This window comes from Ochotona princeps, chromosome 2, assembly GCF_030435755.1.
Source record: "Ochotona princeps isolate mOchPri1 chromosome 2, mOchPri1.hap1, whole genome shotgun sequence".
In the NCBI taxonomy this organism is placed as follows: Eukaryota; Metazoa; Chordata; class Mammalia; order Lagomorpha; family Ochotonidae; genus Ochotona; species Ochotona princeps.
Window position 1 is genome coordinate 72622188 of NC_080833.1, and position 16002 is coordinate 72638189.

At 36.4% G+C, this 16002-nt stretch overlaps 1 protein-coding gene across 2 annotated transcripts in view; it reads right to left on the bottom strand.

The window, feature by feature from the left end:
• Nucleotides 1-16002, bottom strand: part of COL24A1 (collagen type XXIV alpha 1 chain) — a 339546-nt gene that overhangs the window by 256517 nt on the left and 67027 nt on the right. For both annotated transcript variants that reach the window (XM_058658790.1, XM_058658792.1), the window contains 4 exons: nt 13672-13725; nt 11894-11938; nt 6534-6587; nt 2680-2724 (listed from right to left, as the gene is read on the bottom strand). In XM_058658790.1, the coding sequence (XP_058514773.1) occupies nt 2680-2724; nt 6534-6587; nt 11894-11938; nt 13672-13725 (198 nt within the window). The remainder of the gene's footprint in view (nt 1-2679; nt 2725-6533; nt 6588-11893; nt 11939-13671; nt 13726-16002) is intronic.

Here is a 16002-nt window from a genome sequence, read left to right on the forward strand (position 1 = left end):
GCTCTGATCCAAAAATTTAAATTAGAAATCTGACATACAATGAAGATGTATTTCTGCTTAGGTATGCCTATCAGGTCTAGATCATTAAGAAAAACATACCAAATGTATTTTATATTGTTAAAGTATTGTCACATATAACATTGTATTATTAAATGAATTAGCATACACAAAATTTGGCATAATTCTAGATAATAAAGCAATGATGATAATTTGGTAGTGGTAGTTTCTATTTTAATTGTTGCAAGATTACCTTTAACATTGACTATAAACACAGGACAATGAAACATTTGGCTTTCTTTTTTCTAAAAGTTTAGTAATTGCAGTATACTACACTCTATAACAATTTATTATAAATGTTATACACCATGAGTCTTGTAAGTTCAAAGGTTACCAGGACAAAGAAATGATAAATATTCAAGAAGGTGGAAATGCTAATTATCCTACTTCACTAGACATTATACATATGTATCAAATTGCCATACGTACCCTAAAATGTCCATTTATGATATATCAATTTTGAAAGTTTATCATAACACATATGGACACATTAAAGGAAATCTTTAAAGAAATTTTGGTTAAGCATGAAGAAAAATAAAATTATGCCTCTGCTAAGCAGGGTATGTAGAGACAAAACAGAAATAAAGAATGAACAGGATTCTGGATTTAGATTGAGAAGAGCTGTGCTCAATTCCTGACTTTATTATTTTTTAAGTTTTATTATTTTTTGAAAGCCAGAATGACAAATAAAGAGAAAGGGACACACATATCAAGAGAGAAATCTATCCATTGCTTCATTCCCCAACACGCAGCACAGCCAAGGCATTACAGGTGCATTCGCAGGAAGCTGGATTGGAAGTGAAGATAGGATTTTATCCCAAGAAACTGTCCAAACAGCAAATAAACATTCTATAATGCTTTAGCATTATGCTCATGACTTAATTCAGGTACACCAACATTTTAGAAAAGTTGTGAAAAATAATTTTTTTGTTGTTGTTTCTCATAGACTGTAGAACACACACACTATGACACTGAATATCTTACCCTAATAAATGTCTTTGAACAGTAATGAAAGGAGTTCATGTGAAAAGCGGGTGTCTAGGGCCCGGCAGTGTGGCCTAGTGGCTAAAGTCCGTGCCTTGAACGCTCCGGGATCCCATATGGGTGCCGGTTCTAATCCCGGCAGCCCCACTTCCCATCCAGCTCCCTGCTTGTGGCCTGGGAAAGCAGTCGAGGACGGCCCAAAGCTTTGGGTTCCTGCACCCACGTGGGAGACCTGGAAAAAGTTCCTGGTTCCCGGCTTCGGATCGGCACAGCACCGGCCCGTTGCGGCTCACTTGGGGAGTGAATCATCGGACAGAAGATCTTCCTCTCTGTCTCTCCTCCGCTGTATATCTGACTTTGCAATAAAAATAAATAAATCTTTAAAAAAAAAAAAAGAAAGAAAAGCTCGTGTCTAATTCACTGCAGTAACTTAGTTAAGAAAATCTGAGGATATTTCCCTGGACCAGTGTCCTCATTTATTAATACTCAGGTATTGAATGGTGTCAAACTGCCTCTCATTTCTGAGATCAATGTATTACCTAGTAAATTCACTTTTTTTTTCTATTTTTTAACTGAGACTATAAGAAGTTCTAGCTACCCAGTCTCTAAACGGACAGGAAAAGTATACATACTAAATACCTCTGGATCACCAGTTACTAAGCCGCCACCAAGGACCCAGGAAACTAACCCTGGAGTCCTCTCATTTCTTGATGCTCTGTCTCTGATGACCCCAGTGCTATTTTCATTGACAGCCTTCCACATTCTGAATTCCACCAAGAAAAAGAAACCACACTGTATGCCTGCTATCGAGGACCTCCACCCTTTCCAACCCTTTGCTGATGCAGGTAAGGATGCTGACCAGTCTCCTACTGGCGCTGAGGATTGCGGCCATGGGACAATGACACAGACATAGCCAACAGACCACTACCATCATCTCAGGATGGTTGATGATTAGGGTAAAAAAAGAAAGTAGTGAAAGCTTTTAAAAAGAAGTTTGTCTGCAACGATACTGAATTGAGCATCCAGAATACACAGCATCCAGAAGCAACTCAGCTAAAGGGTAGCCAGTTCAAGACCATATGTCAGTTCCTGGTAGAGACTGGACCATGCAGGGAGGTTGAAGGCTCTTGGGTTTTCAGTGTCTGCGGCTCACAGAAGCTGCCGTGAAAATTTCCTGGCAATGAGTAGAATTGCCACGCTGCTCCCTGTTACAAATATTTAAGACTTCACAGTTTGTATAATGTAACTGTTTGGAGTTTTCTTTTAACTTGGACAAGTGAAACTCCATGCAATAAACCGAAAATAGCAATTAAAAAGCCTCTCAAGCCTCAGAACAAACGAAAAAAGGCTGAAAAGTTTCACTGTTTCATGTTGTTTCCCAGGTTCTGTGACATTTTAGCTACTTGCCTTGGAGACAAGAGTGTCATCCATTAATAGAAGTAATAAAATCAATTATTTGTAAGTCTAAATCTTCCCATACATTCTTAAGCATTGCAGAATATACTTTTAAGATGAAAAAAAAAAAACAAGCTGTCTTAATTGACATAGATTATGGACCACAATAATAACAAAAGTAACATACCCTGATGTGTAAACTGCTGAGAAACAAAACAACTTGAAGAAAAATAACCAAGTTACCTGCCTTCCCTTAAGACCTCTCTTCCCACGGCTCCCAGGACTACCCTAGAGTACAAGAACAGTCACATGTAAATATTTATTCAATGAATCAGTGGTATACTATAGAGCACCTTACCTAAACAACAATTAACCATGAATGCCAAAATAAGAGAAATAATTTGTTCTATGAACATCTGTGATGTTCAGAAAAGACTCTTTATGCACATTAATTTACAGGGACACTATTCCCTCAAGAAAAGAATCTCAATTTTACTCATGAACTTGCCCTATGTGACCTTCTATATGACATCACCTTGCTGGTAGTTTTATATTCAGAGGTAAAGCATACTAACAAAGTTGTTGCAGCTAAACTGCAAGGCCTTCAGCTACTCCTATAGGGTCAATGTCATCTTCCACATCCTCCCCAACCCTATTATAAACAAAGACAAATTACCACTGGCACTGGCAGCTTTGAAATCATAAGGGTGACCAATGCCAGGGTAAAAACAACATTGGGAAAGGCAAAATAAAGATTGATGATTTTGGTGATGGAGTGGAAGTGAAACAAGCTAATCCTTCATCTGTGGTGCTGGCATCCCCTATGGGTGCTGATTCTAGCCCTGGTTGCTGCACCTCATACCTAACTTCCTGCTAATGATCTGGGAAAGCAGCAGAGGATCCTCTAAGTTTGGGCCCCTGTACCATGTGGGAAAGTCAGAAGAAGCTACTAGTTCCCAGCTTTAGCTCAGTCCAGCTCTAGCTGTTGTGGCCATTTGGAGAGTGATTCAGCAGATGGAAGATCTATGTCTCCCCTCCCCCCTTTCCTGTCTCTATAACTCTGACTTTCAACCAAAATTAATAATCTTAAAAAACGGATGATTTTTGCATTGCCCAAGACAATCTTGTACCTAGATCCTCCTACCCTTGAACAACTAGAAGCATGGGATATAGTACTTAATCCTGTATCCAAATCCTGACTCTCTTTCTTCCATCTGTAAATGGTGTCGGGCAGATTACTTCCTCTATGTGTATCTCATTTTCAGCTACACTGAAAATAATAGCAGTAATTATCTCATTTTATTGGTGGGCACTAAAGGAGTTAACACTCATAAATACATGTATCTTGAATATATGTGACCATTTAAAAAACAATCTGCTGCTATCATTATTCAAAACTTCCTTGCTTTCATGTCAGTTGGGGGTTGTTACTTCCTCTCAAAATTATTTTTACCTGATATAATTATTTTGGAACTTATAACCACTTAAGGCATTGAAGACAAAATACTTGTCAAGACAAGGTAGCTTGGGATTGCTTCTACATACTGCTTTTTAGAAAACATCAATGGGTGATATATCCAATTTCAAGTCAGTGGGGTTTGATAAGTTAACTCTCATGTCTCTGATATACAAAATCTAGTTCACAGATGAGCGAGAGGACTCATTTCAATCAGAATTTGTTTCTTTATATAATACATTCAAACTGCTTAAACAGCTATCCTCTAAAACTGTGGAAGATCCCCTAAGCCACAGCATTAGACTTAGGGATATTACCAAGAAGTAAATCAGCATATCATACATGCACATAAGTATATATGTATGTATACAACAGTGACATAACGAACCACAGTTTCTTTCCCTTTGTTTTCAGGGTTGATTGACATTAGTATTAATATTAATATTATTTTCCTTTGCTCTTTTCTTCTTTAAAGGTATTATAATCTTACAACAATTCTCAGCTATACCACTCAAGATTATAACGAATTTTTTTAATGTGACCATGTATTAGGGCATAGCACCTCCAACAGTCACTATTACCTGGAGGGGTCTCACACATACTGATTGAAAGGGTCTTTATATTTTCATGAAGATTGGTAAAAACCACTGAAAGTGATTATAGCACAACATTTAGTGATGGCTAGTGCAACACTGGCTTTAATTTCTTAAACCTAAGATGATAACATTTTTCTGACATAAATGTAATTTTATTTGTTCAATCATTTACTAGGGGCCTAAATGTAATTTTATTTGTTCAATCATTTACTAGGGGCCTTCTGCATGCACTGGGTTCCATATGGGTGCCAGTTTGTGTTCCATCTGCTTCATTTCCCATCCAGCTCCCTGCTTGTGGTTGGGGAAAGCAGTGGATGACGGCTTAAACTTGGGACCCTGCACGTGGGAGATCTGACAGATGCGCCTTGCTCCTGGTTGGAATGCCTCAGCTCCAGCTATTGTGGCCACTTCGGGAGTGAACCAGTGAAGGGAAGAGCTCTCTTTCTGCCTCTACTTCTTTCCCTGTAAGTCTGCCTTTCCAATAAAAACAAGTCTTCAAAAAAATTTACTAGAGATAATTTCATGCAAAAAAGGTCAGAAAAAGATTCAATTATGAGTTTTATTAGTGTAAACTTTATATACTCCCTTGGGTTAAGAAACAGCAGCTCAATTATTTGCATTATTGATGGGATGCATCTTCCATTAGTCTACAGAATTACATGACAGCTAAGTGGATTAACTATGGTATTATGTTGAAAATTGGATTTTCCATTATTTCAACACATTCAAATTCTTTCAGTATTTTTCCATCTCCAGGAGCATTTGCAGCTAATTACTAAAAAAAAAAAATCACTTAACTATTCATTCAAAACACTACACATTTGAAAAATTCATTTAGCAAAAAAAATTAGCCATGATGGTACAATGCAGGCTAAAGGTCTTGATTAATCCTTTTAAATATTTTAAATTTTTGCATTTTGCAAAGATAGTACCCTTATTCACAACTATCTGCATTTATGGGCAGCTATTTCTACCTACTCAAAGCACATCTTCTGAGGCTAAATTGTTTACTGTATATTATGTTGCCCTATACAAGGCCTCTTAAGAATTTATGATTAAATTAAAGGTGGTATTTTATGGTGTGACATAGTTAGACATTTTAAATTTTAATGCAAATTTGGTAAGGTTTTAATTGAAAACATAACTGTACATTATCATATCACATTTCTTTCTTATATTAAAATTCAGTTTCCAAGGCTCAGGGCCATAACCTAGTGGCTAAATCCTTGCCTTGCATGCACCTGGGATCCTATATGGGCATCAGTTCTAATTCCAGTGGCCCAGCTTCCCATCCAGCTTCCTGCCTGTGGCCTGGAAAAGCAGTCAAGGATGGCTAAAAGCCTTGGGACCCTGCACTCACATGGGAGACCCGTAAGAGCTCCAGGCTCCTGGTTTCTGTTCGGCGCAGCTCTGGCCATTGTGGCCACTTGGGGAGTGAACCATCGGATGGAAGATCTTCCTCTCTGTATCTCCTCCTCTCTGTATATCTGACTTTCCAATAAAAATAAAATAATCTTTAAAAAATTCAATTTCCAGACTAAAGCAACTCTAATTATATCTCTGGTAGGTTATTTCTCTTTCTTTCTTTTTTAAGATTCATCAATTTATTTGAAAGAATTACAGAGGGCATGAGAGAGACAGATATATTCTATCTGGCGATTCATTTCCCAGATGGTTGCAGTGAACAGCACTGGCCAGGCTGAAACCACTAGCCATGAACTTCTTCTGGTTTTCCCAAATGGGTGCAGGAGCCCAAACACTTGGGCCACCTTTCACTGTTTTGCCAGTGAAAAATCTGCAGTGAAAGATTTGCAGGAAGCTGCAAATATAGGGCAGCTGGGACTCAAACTGGCACCCATATGGAATGCCAACATCACAAGCAGTAGCATTACCAGCTACACCACAATGCCATTCTCTAGGTGATTTTTCTTAAACCTGGCTTACTCACACAGTAAGACAACATCGGTGACATCTGAATTTACAACTGCTGTTATGCACTATCATACGTATCAATTTCAAAATAACACTTGAAAAACTGGACTTACCCGTTCTCCCTTAGGTCCCAGCTGTCCTGCTTCTCCGGGAGAGCCAATAAAACCCTTAAAACAAGGAAACAATCCTTACATTATTTTATTTGAACATTCACTTTGGAATTCTAATAGAAGTCCTTAACATTTATTCACAGTAATATAAAAATATAAGACTTAAAAGTAAGTTCCACCAGACTTGCATCATGGCCCAGCGGCTAAAGCCACCACCTGCAATGCCAATTCAAGTTCTGGATGCTCAGTTTATGATCCAGCTCCCCGCTAATGGTCTGGGTAAAGCAGCAGAAGATGATCCAAGTGTTTGGGTTCCTGCCACACATGTGGGAGACCTGGATGAAATTTCTTACTCCTGGCTTCAGCCTAGCCCAGTGTTGGATCTAGTTGTGGCAGCCATTTGGTGGATGAACTGACGAATGGAAGAAGCAGTGAATGGAAAATTTCCCAATCTCTCTCTTTCCTTCCCCTACACCCTCAACTATTTCAAATAAGCAAATAAATATTTTTTAATATAAATGAGAGAAGCCATGTATCAATCAAGAAAAGCAGAGAATATAATTTAAGACACGACAGCTAATATGAGTCCATAAGACTACGCACCTTCCTTCACTGAACATCATGAGGCACAAAGAGAAACAATTTAAAAATATTGTATCAGGATATTCAAAGCATGATTACATCATAGGATTTATGGCAAATATGGGACACAACGTGACTTTGGGAAGAACGATCCATTTTGCCTGGAGACTTATGTTGCTTTATACAGGAGGTTAGCATCTGAACTGATTCCTAATAGGAAGGAAAGACAGGGCTGACAGTAAGTCATCTATCAACCAACTGAAATGAAATGATGTGGTAGTTACAAAGTATTTCAAATTGTTCTTTGTGGTTGGTTGACAGGAAGCTGGGATTGGTGTCAGGTGCTAAATCAAGAAAATAGAGTGACATATCTTTGATTTGTTAATTTGAAAGACAAGCTGTTGAAGAAGGAGGAATTTTAAAATGAAGTATACAAAAGTGATTGATATAAAGGCACTTATGATTAATGGTAACCTGTACACATTTACAGAATCATTAGTTACAGGTGATTTCAAATATGGTAACAGTTAAATTGGGTATCATATACCCAACAGAAGTTTTGATAATAAATAAAAGGGACAGGGTCCAGTGTGTGAACCAGTTTATGGCAGATCTTTCTTTCTGTCTCTCTTTTACTCCATAAGTCTGACTTTCCAATAAAAATTAATAAATCTTAAAACAATAAAAAAATACATAAAAGGGACAGGCATCCTAACCAGTATACAATTTTTAGTTAACTAGGTAACCAGCTAAGAACTCAGAAATTGAAAAGTCAGACCTTTACGCTACATAGCCTGCACAGAGTTGTGATCTTTACAAAATTAACACCACTGAACTAAAATTTAGTGTGTACCAAAAGAGGAAACACAGAAAAATCAAATGCCACATATGCTTTTCCTTCTCATGCTGAAGTCTGTAGATTTCAGTAAGAAGTAATGTGTTTTCATTAGTATTAATAAAAGAGTCAGGCAAGGTCCTAAATACTTCTGGTTTTGAGCTTTTCTTTTTTCCTTACTACACAAAGTAATGCCAAGAGAATTTGACTGCAACAGCCGGTACTACGCCAATCTGAAGCCAAGAGCCAGGAGCTCTTCCAGGTCTCCCACGTGGAAGCAGGGTCCCAAGGCTTTGAGCTGTTCTCCATTGCTGTCCCAGGCCACAAGCAGGGAGCTGGATGGGAAGTGGGGCTGCCGGGATTAGAATCAGCGCCCATATGGGATCCCAGTGTATTCAAGAGCAGGACTTTAGCAGCTAGGCCATCATGCTGGACCCAATTTTCTCTCCCTGGAACTTTTTGTCATTTTACTGGAAAGTGCTTTTTTTTTTTTTTTTTTTTTTTTTGAGAGAGACAGAGAGGAAGCTCTTTCATCTGTTCATTAACTCCCCAAGTAGCTGCAATGGCTGGAGCTGAGCTGATCTGAAACAAGAGATCGGAGCCTCCTCCTTGTTTCCCATGCAGGTGCAGGTTCCCAAGACTTCTGGCTGTCCTCAACTGCTTTCCCAGGCCAAAGGCAGGTAGCTGGATGGGAAACAGGGCCGCCGTGATTAGAACTGATGCCCATATGGGATCCTGGGACTGCAAGGTAAGGACTTTAGCCACTAGGCTATGGTGCCTGGGCCCTTTTCTGTATCTTATCTCTCAAAAAAATAAATTGCTGTGCTGACAAAAAGATAATTTAGCATATGGTTTTTAATAAAAGATGCATTAATAATACAATGTGCAAAAAATTATCCAGGAGTCAAATTAAATGAAAAAACCTTATAATCCTGGATGTTTCAATAGGCTTTTTTTTGTCTTTTTAAATAAATTTAAAGTTAATGTTAAAGTGAAACAAATTCTGGATTCTAGTCACATTCTCAAAAGTAAATCTTCTCAAGATAAAATTAAAAAAGTGGAAATTCCTTCAAAATATATACATTTCTATATAAATGATAATTAACTGATAAGGACACTGCTATAATTTAAAATAACTTTGAAATCAATCAGGGAAAAAAGCTAGATCTGAGATTTTTTTAAAAAATTGATGTTATGAAGCTAGCCTCAAAATGTAAAAGTACAACTTAAAAAGCTGCAGTTTAGTTTGTAATTTTCAATGCAAGTGGGAAAAGAAAGCAAGCACGAAAGGATGAATAATGTGCAAAAATAGTAAGAAGACCATAAAAAGTCGAACAAATCATTGTAGAAAGAAGACAAAGTGCAGTAAGAATAAATTGAACGTGTGTTATACATGTCTTGGAGTTATAAGCTCACACATGGAAGAAATTGTCACATCTAAATAATAGCCATAGAATCCACAGAGTAACTATATGCCATTTGTTGGTGCTATACCACTATTTAATAATGTTAATCTCACTGAATTCTCACCACTACCTGAAAGGTAAGTTTCATTCGCATAATGTCATAAGATAAGAAAAGTGAAGCACAGGAAGGTGAAATGATACCTAGGGCAGAAACCTAATATAAGGCAGCATTAAAGGAGAAAAGACAGCCTAAATCCAATGCCCTGTTCTTGATCGCTAATTCCATATTGCTCCCTGAATCCAACTAAACATACTTTCAGTATAACTTCTAATATAAAAGTGTATAAGTTCCCTCATATTTTGACCTAATGCAAAGATAGCCTAGCAGAATGGAAAGAATGTAGAGAACAAGTGAAAAAAACTTGATTCTAGTTCCAGCCAGCCATAATTGTTTCGTCAAATAAGCCAAGTTTCTTGGCCTATTGTTTTCTCAACTGTAAAATGGCACTAGAACACTTATCCTCATACTTCACAGGAATGATGGAAAAACAAAATATATATATGAAAATTTGAGGAATGCTAAAAATGTACAGCATCATTGTTGCATATATTGTTTAAATTCTTTTGCTTTAATTCTCATATGTATTTTTGTACACCAGGAGAAAACACAAAACATCTGTGGAAAATTCATGCATGGGTTTCAAAGCCTTTTTGCATCAAAATAAATTACTTTAAAATTTTTACAGATTTAGTTGAGAGACAGCTAGGGAGAGAGCTCCCATCCACTGGTTGACTTTCTGAATGTCTGTAACAGTTGAGGCTAGGCCAAAGTCAGGAAGACAGTCCAGATTTCCTACATGGGTGGCTGGAATTCAATTACTTGTAGCCATGAGCCTTACCTCCCAGGAGCTGCACTGGCAGGCAGCTCAACTCAGAAGCCAGAGCCAGAAATCAAACACAGCTATACTAATATACAATGCAGACATATTCAGTGCCAGGTCAAATGCCCAATTCATATATTTAAATATTTTTTTTAAATTTTTTACATCTTATTATTATTGCTATCATTTTATGATACAGTTCCATATTCCCTTATCCCCTCCCCAATTCTCTCCCCCCCAACCTAGTTCCTCTGTATCATTACTAACATATAGTTCTTCATACACAGTCATATGTCCATCATTGAGGGCATGGACAATGGCAGAGAGTCTAGAATCCTATTGTCAACATACAGTAAACAGTTTCATTTTAAGTCCATCTTTGTCCGGAAGCAGAAATGCATACCACACTACATCCTCACATCTGGATGTTAGTCTCCATTATACAACTACTGTACATCCCCTTAAATGAAAAGTCATGATACAAAATCAACAATAGAAAGAAAACTAGAAATTTACAGTGCCCTGAAGTTGAATGACATGTTACTAGATATGACAGTCTCTATTACACAGCTACTATACATCCCCTTAAATGAAGAGCCACAAAACAAAATCAACATCCAGGAAAAAAAGAAATTAACAACACTAAGAAGTTAAATAACATGCTATTAAATGACTAATGTGTAGCTGAAGAAATGAAAATCAAGAACCTTCTTGAAGAAAATGATACCACTGGAGAAAGAATTGGGAAACATCATATATTTAAATCTTAATTCCAATTATAGAAACATTCAAAGTGTCTTGTATAAGGCACAAACATTAGCTCTAGAAATCAACTATTAAAAATGTTAAGTGGAGATACTTTGCCAGGTGCATCTGCACATCTGAATAAAAAAATGGACTCACATTGAAACTGTTAAATTTATCTTGACACTAGAATGCTGGATTTTACACCGTTCTCTATACCTGCAACATCAGGATGCACTTAAACAGCAGAACGATGGACTTGTGACTTGATGAGGAACTAAATTATTGTTAAGATGTAGGGAGAAACAGTGAGGGGGAGGAAGCCGTGCAGGGTGGAAGGGAAAATCTCTAAACCTAAGGAACTGTACCATGAAAAAGAAAGAACTGAAAAAATAGTTTGCTTTCACTAAGATAAGAGCAGGTGTTTTTAGACTTCCTTAACACTTGCCTGTAGCTGAGATTTCCCTCAGTAGTTTGTAGGTGGAATGGGATGTTCTTCATATTGCCCTTGTATGATAGTTTTTACATCATTAAATATACTATTACATAAAACAAATCCATTACATAAAAAACTTTGAATTTCTTTGCTTTCTCATCTTTATTCTTTGACCGAAGAGATTCATATTTGTTCATGGATAAGTAAAACTGCATATGTTATGGAGTACTTTCTAATATGCCAGACACTGTACTAGGAAATGAAAGTCAATAGAAAATAATAATTTAAAAAAACCACCATTATGAAGATATTCTAGAATTAGAAAAGGAAAAATAAATGTAAAGCAAGTGCATTCTTTCAGACTCGCTTTGCATTAGATTCCATGCTCCTAAGAAAGTTTAAAACTGATCAGTATTTTGTGTATTTCATTCTACTTTCACGCAAGCATAAATATCACAATGATGAAAATGCATACTTACTCGGACACCCTTTGGACCTGGATTACCTTCTGGTCCAGCTAAACCCTAAAGCAGGAAAAAAAACTGTCATCTTATAATTTTTTAATTTAAATAAAATAGATTAAATTATTAATAAAATATCTGTTAACAAATAGATGAATCAGAGTAAACAAAAATAATTTCCATAATTACAAAAATCAAAACTCAACCTACTTCATAAAGATTATGAATGTTCAAGGAATTTTAGAATTTCAGAACTAAAACAGCATTGGCTATATCTATGCACAAATGTTTTGAACATCTAAACATATCACATTAACATGTATACAATAATTTTTCACCTACATTATTTTTATTGGAAAATTCTTTATGTTGTTTTAAACATTTATAATTAAAGATACATTTAATTTCATATCCATAAGTTTGAATATTCATTTTTATATTTTTAGCTAAGACTTGAAAAGGATAAGATACAGTACCTCCAGGTATTTTTAAAAGCATAAAAATAGAATTTTGTTAACAAACAGATTTTTTGTTGCCATTTTATTCCCTTCATTCATGAGTAAACAAAAACAAATAAAATGCCATTTTCTATATTTAATTGATTTCAGATGTAATAAATACATAGAAACATATGAAGGGAACTTGCTCTGTTCTTATTCTACATAAAAGAGATAGCTAGATTAGAGGGGAAATATGAAATGATTAAAATGAGCTTTCAAAACTAAACTAAGATTTGAATTCAGTTTATAAAACAGTATTTTGTATTTGTATATGAAGCAGTATATGTAACACTCTATATCATTTCCCATAATTTTATAACTATGTTATTAAAGGTGATGTTTATTACAGAGCATCTTAACTACTACTAGTAGTTTACACTGGTCACTGGAATTATTGTCTTAAGGTCTTACTGGAGCCTAGGACATTTTAATACTGCTTTAGTTGACTTATGTATTTAAGAGGCAGAGAGAGGGAAGGAGACGTACAGACAAAGGCAGGTCTCTGGTGGTTCACTCCCCAAATGCCCACAATGGCTGGGTTCAGCTGGAAGCCAGGAGCTAGAATGCAGTCTAGGTCTCCCACATGGGTGGCAGAACCCAATTACCTGGGCCATTGTCACTACCTCCCAGGGAGACTGCAGTCAGGAACTGCAGCTTGAAACTGAACCTAGGTCATCTGATATGGTACTTGGTGTCTTTAACTGCTAAGTTGAAGTTGCCTCTGAGCCACCTCAGTTTGGAAGATCCCATTGTAATCAGCAAGCCCACTGCCATTTTAAACAAAGCTTTTCACAGTAAAACCTTGGCAAATTTTTACAACTTTTATTTTTGAAAATATTTCTCTATTTAGCAAAATAAATCCCCTGGCGCAGGCGTTGTGCAACAAATTAGGCAAATGCTTTTGATGCCAGCAGCCCAAATTGCAATACTGATTCAAGTCCTTGCTATTCTGCTTCCAACCCAGGTTTTGGCTAATACACATGGGAAGGCAATAAAGGATGGTCCAAGCATATAGGCTGCTTTCACCCATGTGGCATACCAGGATGGAGTACATGCCTCCTGGCCTTGGTTTGTCCAAGCACTAAGAATTGTCGCCATTTTGGAAATGAACCAGCTGGTTAAAGTATTCTCTCTCTCTTTCTCTAGGGCTCTGTATTTCAAACAAGTAAATCTTTAAAAAACAAATACATAAAAGTAAATCCACAGTCACTTTAATGTTAACTCTGAAAATCACAGCATAATACTACATTCATGAAGAGGAACATAAAAGGAGAAGGGTGAATATAGTTACTGCACCTGCCTGCCAGGGTAACCAGGTGAACCAATATTACCAGCAAATCCTGGGATTCCCTGAAATGAAAATTAAAATAAATACCCAATACAGCAAAGTCAAAGAAAATCCAAGGACATATATTTGGTGCATTTATATATCCAAGTTTGGAAATATTTTTTCCAGATAGAAACATTGAATATGCTAAATTGCTTATCTAAGTGAAATAATCTAATTGAAGGAAAATGGGCCAAAATCACAAAATTTAAAAAATTGTCAGATTAGGGACAATAATCGTTGTTAGGCTGAAACACTAATCATTAACAAGGATAAATCTAGGATGGAAAAATCAAATGCTAAGTAACAAAAGAAGACATTTGTCACAGATGAAGACATTGCATTCCTTAACAATCCTTTAATAAGCTCTAAGTAATCCATGATTTTTAATATCTTAAACTGATTTCCTTATTTTCTCAATTATTCTGCAACACACATTAACTGCCTCAGCATGAGCTTTAGAAGACTAACAGGGACAGTGAAGTTTAAAACCAATCTTTTGTTCCTTTGCAAAATAAGCCTTATATTCCAGAATGTCTGATTTGGTAGATGAACAGTAAAGTGGCAAATACACACAGTGAATATGGATAGAACTATGAACTGAATGTTTGTGTGCCCCAAGAATTAACCAATTGCTAATGGTAATGCCTAATGGTATTAGAAGGTGAGGACTTAGGGAGGTAATAGTTCATTGGAGTGGAACACTGAAAAATTGGATTACCACCCTCACAAGGGAGACTGGAAAGCCAACTAGCTCTCTCTATCGCAAGAAGTGAGCAGCCTGTAACTCAGAACAGAGGCTCTTACCATAACCCAACCATGCTCATCTCAGACTTTCAGCCTCCAGAAATGCAAGCAATAAGTTTCTGCTGTTTATAAGCCTTCCAGGCCACAGTATTCTTATACAGAAGCTCAAACTGGTATTTTCATAGACAGTAAATTCATTTGGAATGGACAATTCTGAATTCTTAATTTAAAACAAGGTTTCTTCAAGGAAAGTTGATAGAGATCTGGGGCATAAGAAAGGATATATTCTATAGAACTTATGGGAAAGCATAACAAAATATTTTTTTCTATTTTCTTTCTCTAATACATTCTTCACTATTCATGCATTTATCAGTATATTCAATAATTCTCAAACAAAGGAAAAGGCCAGAACAATATATGATGAGCTCTTTTTACTTGCATTTGGCAACATTTCAAGTTTTCTAAACTCCTTATTTATCATGTAAAAGTAACTTCCTGTTTGATCTTTGCCAATAAATAAATAAGCAAATGAGCAGTTTTTCACTCTGAAGTAGATAGAAGAGTGTTATTCCAGTCTAAATTAATGAAACACTACATTTCTTCAAGACTTGGAAAATGTAGGACAGCTCAAATTCTTCTCTTCTCATTTTTAGGATCTATCTCTTCATTTTGTTCTATTTTTCTTTCAATTTCTTCTCTCTTAACTTGATCCAATAATCATCATCTACTGAGTCCTCTTTTTTATGCTGAGGTTTTTATATCTGTTACGTCTGTAGGACAGATTGCATTTTTGTCATCTACATTTGAGGAAACTAAGAAACCGAGACATTACAGTAGGCAATTTAGCAGATTTTGAAAACTAGTGACCTTCTGAAGATTCCTTAACAAAGAAAGTCCTGCTGACATTTGCAGAGATTATATTTAATGATTTTCAGAAACTATGCTTACATTTTAGATATTATTAGTATGTATTTTATTCCTGCAACATTTGCTGAGTACTTACCGTGTACCATGCACTACTCACTTGTCAGTTATTTTGTCTCATTCAGTTAGCTCAAATAACTTACAAAGTACACCACATTGTCCTTATACTTCAGTTGAGAAAAACTGAGACAAATGCTGAAGCTTCTCTGGGAAAGGCCAGTCAGCTAGTGGGAATCCAGGATTTAAATCAGCAAGTCTAATTCCAGAGACTGCCATTTAAGGCTGCCTCGCTAGTGTGCGCATGAAGTACAAATAACCTGGAACAGCAAACTAGGAGAAGCTTTCTGATTATTAGATTTGCTCAAGTACATTTACCGTGGCCTTTCTCTATGCCCTAGGCAATTCCATGAGATGGAGACTTGCTCCCAGACATTCACACAAGCTTATTGAATATGCCAATAAAAAGAATAAAACCTACTTAAGAGGCTAATTTTATTCTGCAATCACTTTCTAATGACAAATCTCAATCTTATTCTTTTCCCAGCCAAATAAGGTTAATTGATGTAATAAAAAAGCAAATCTCTTATAGGACACAAGTAAAATTTGATTTTGAATGGATTTTCATAGAG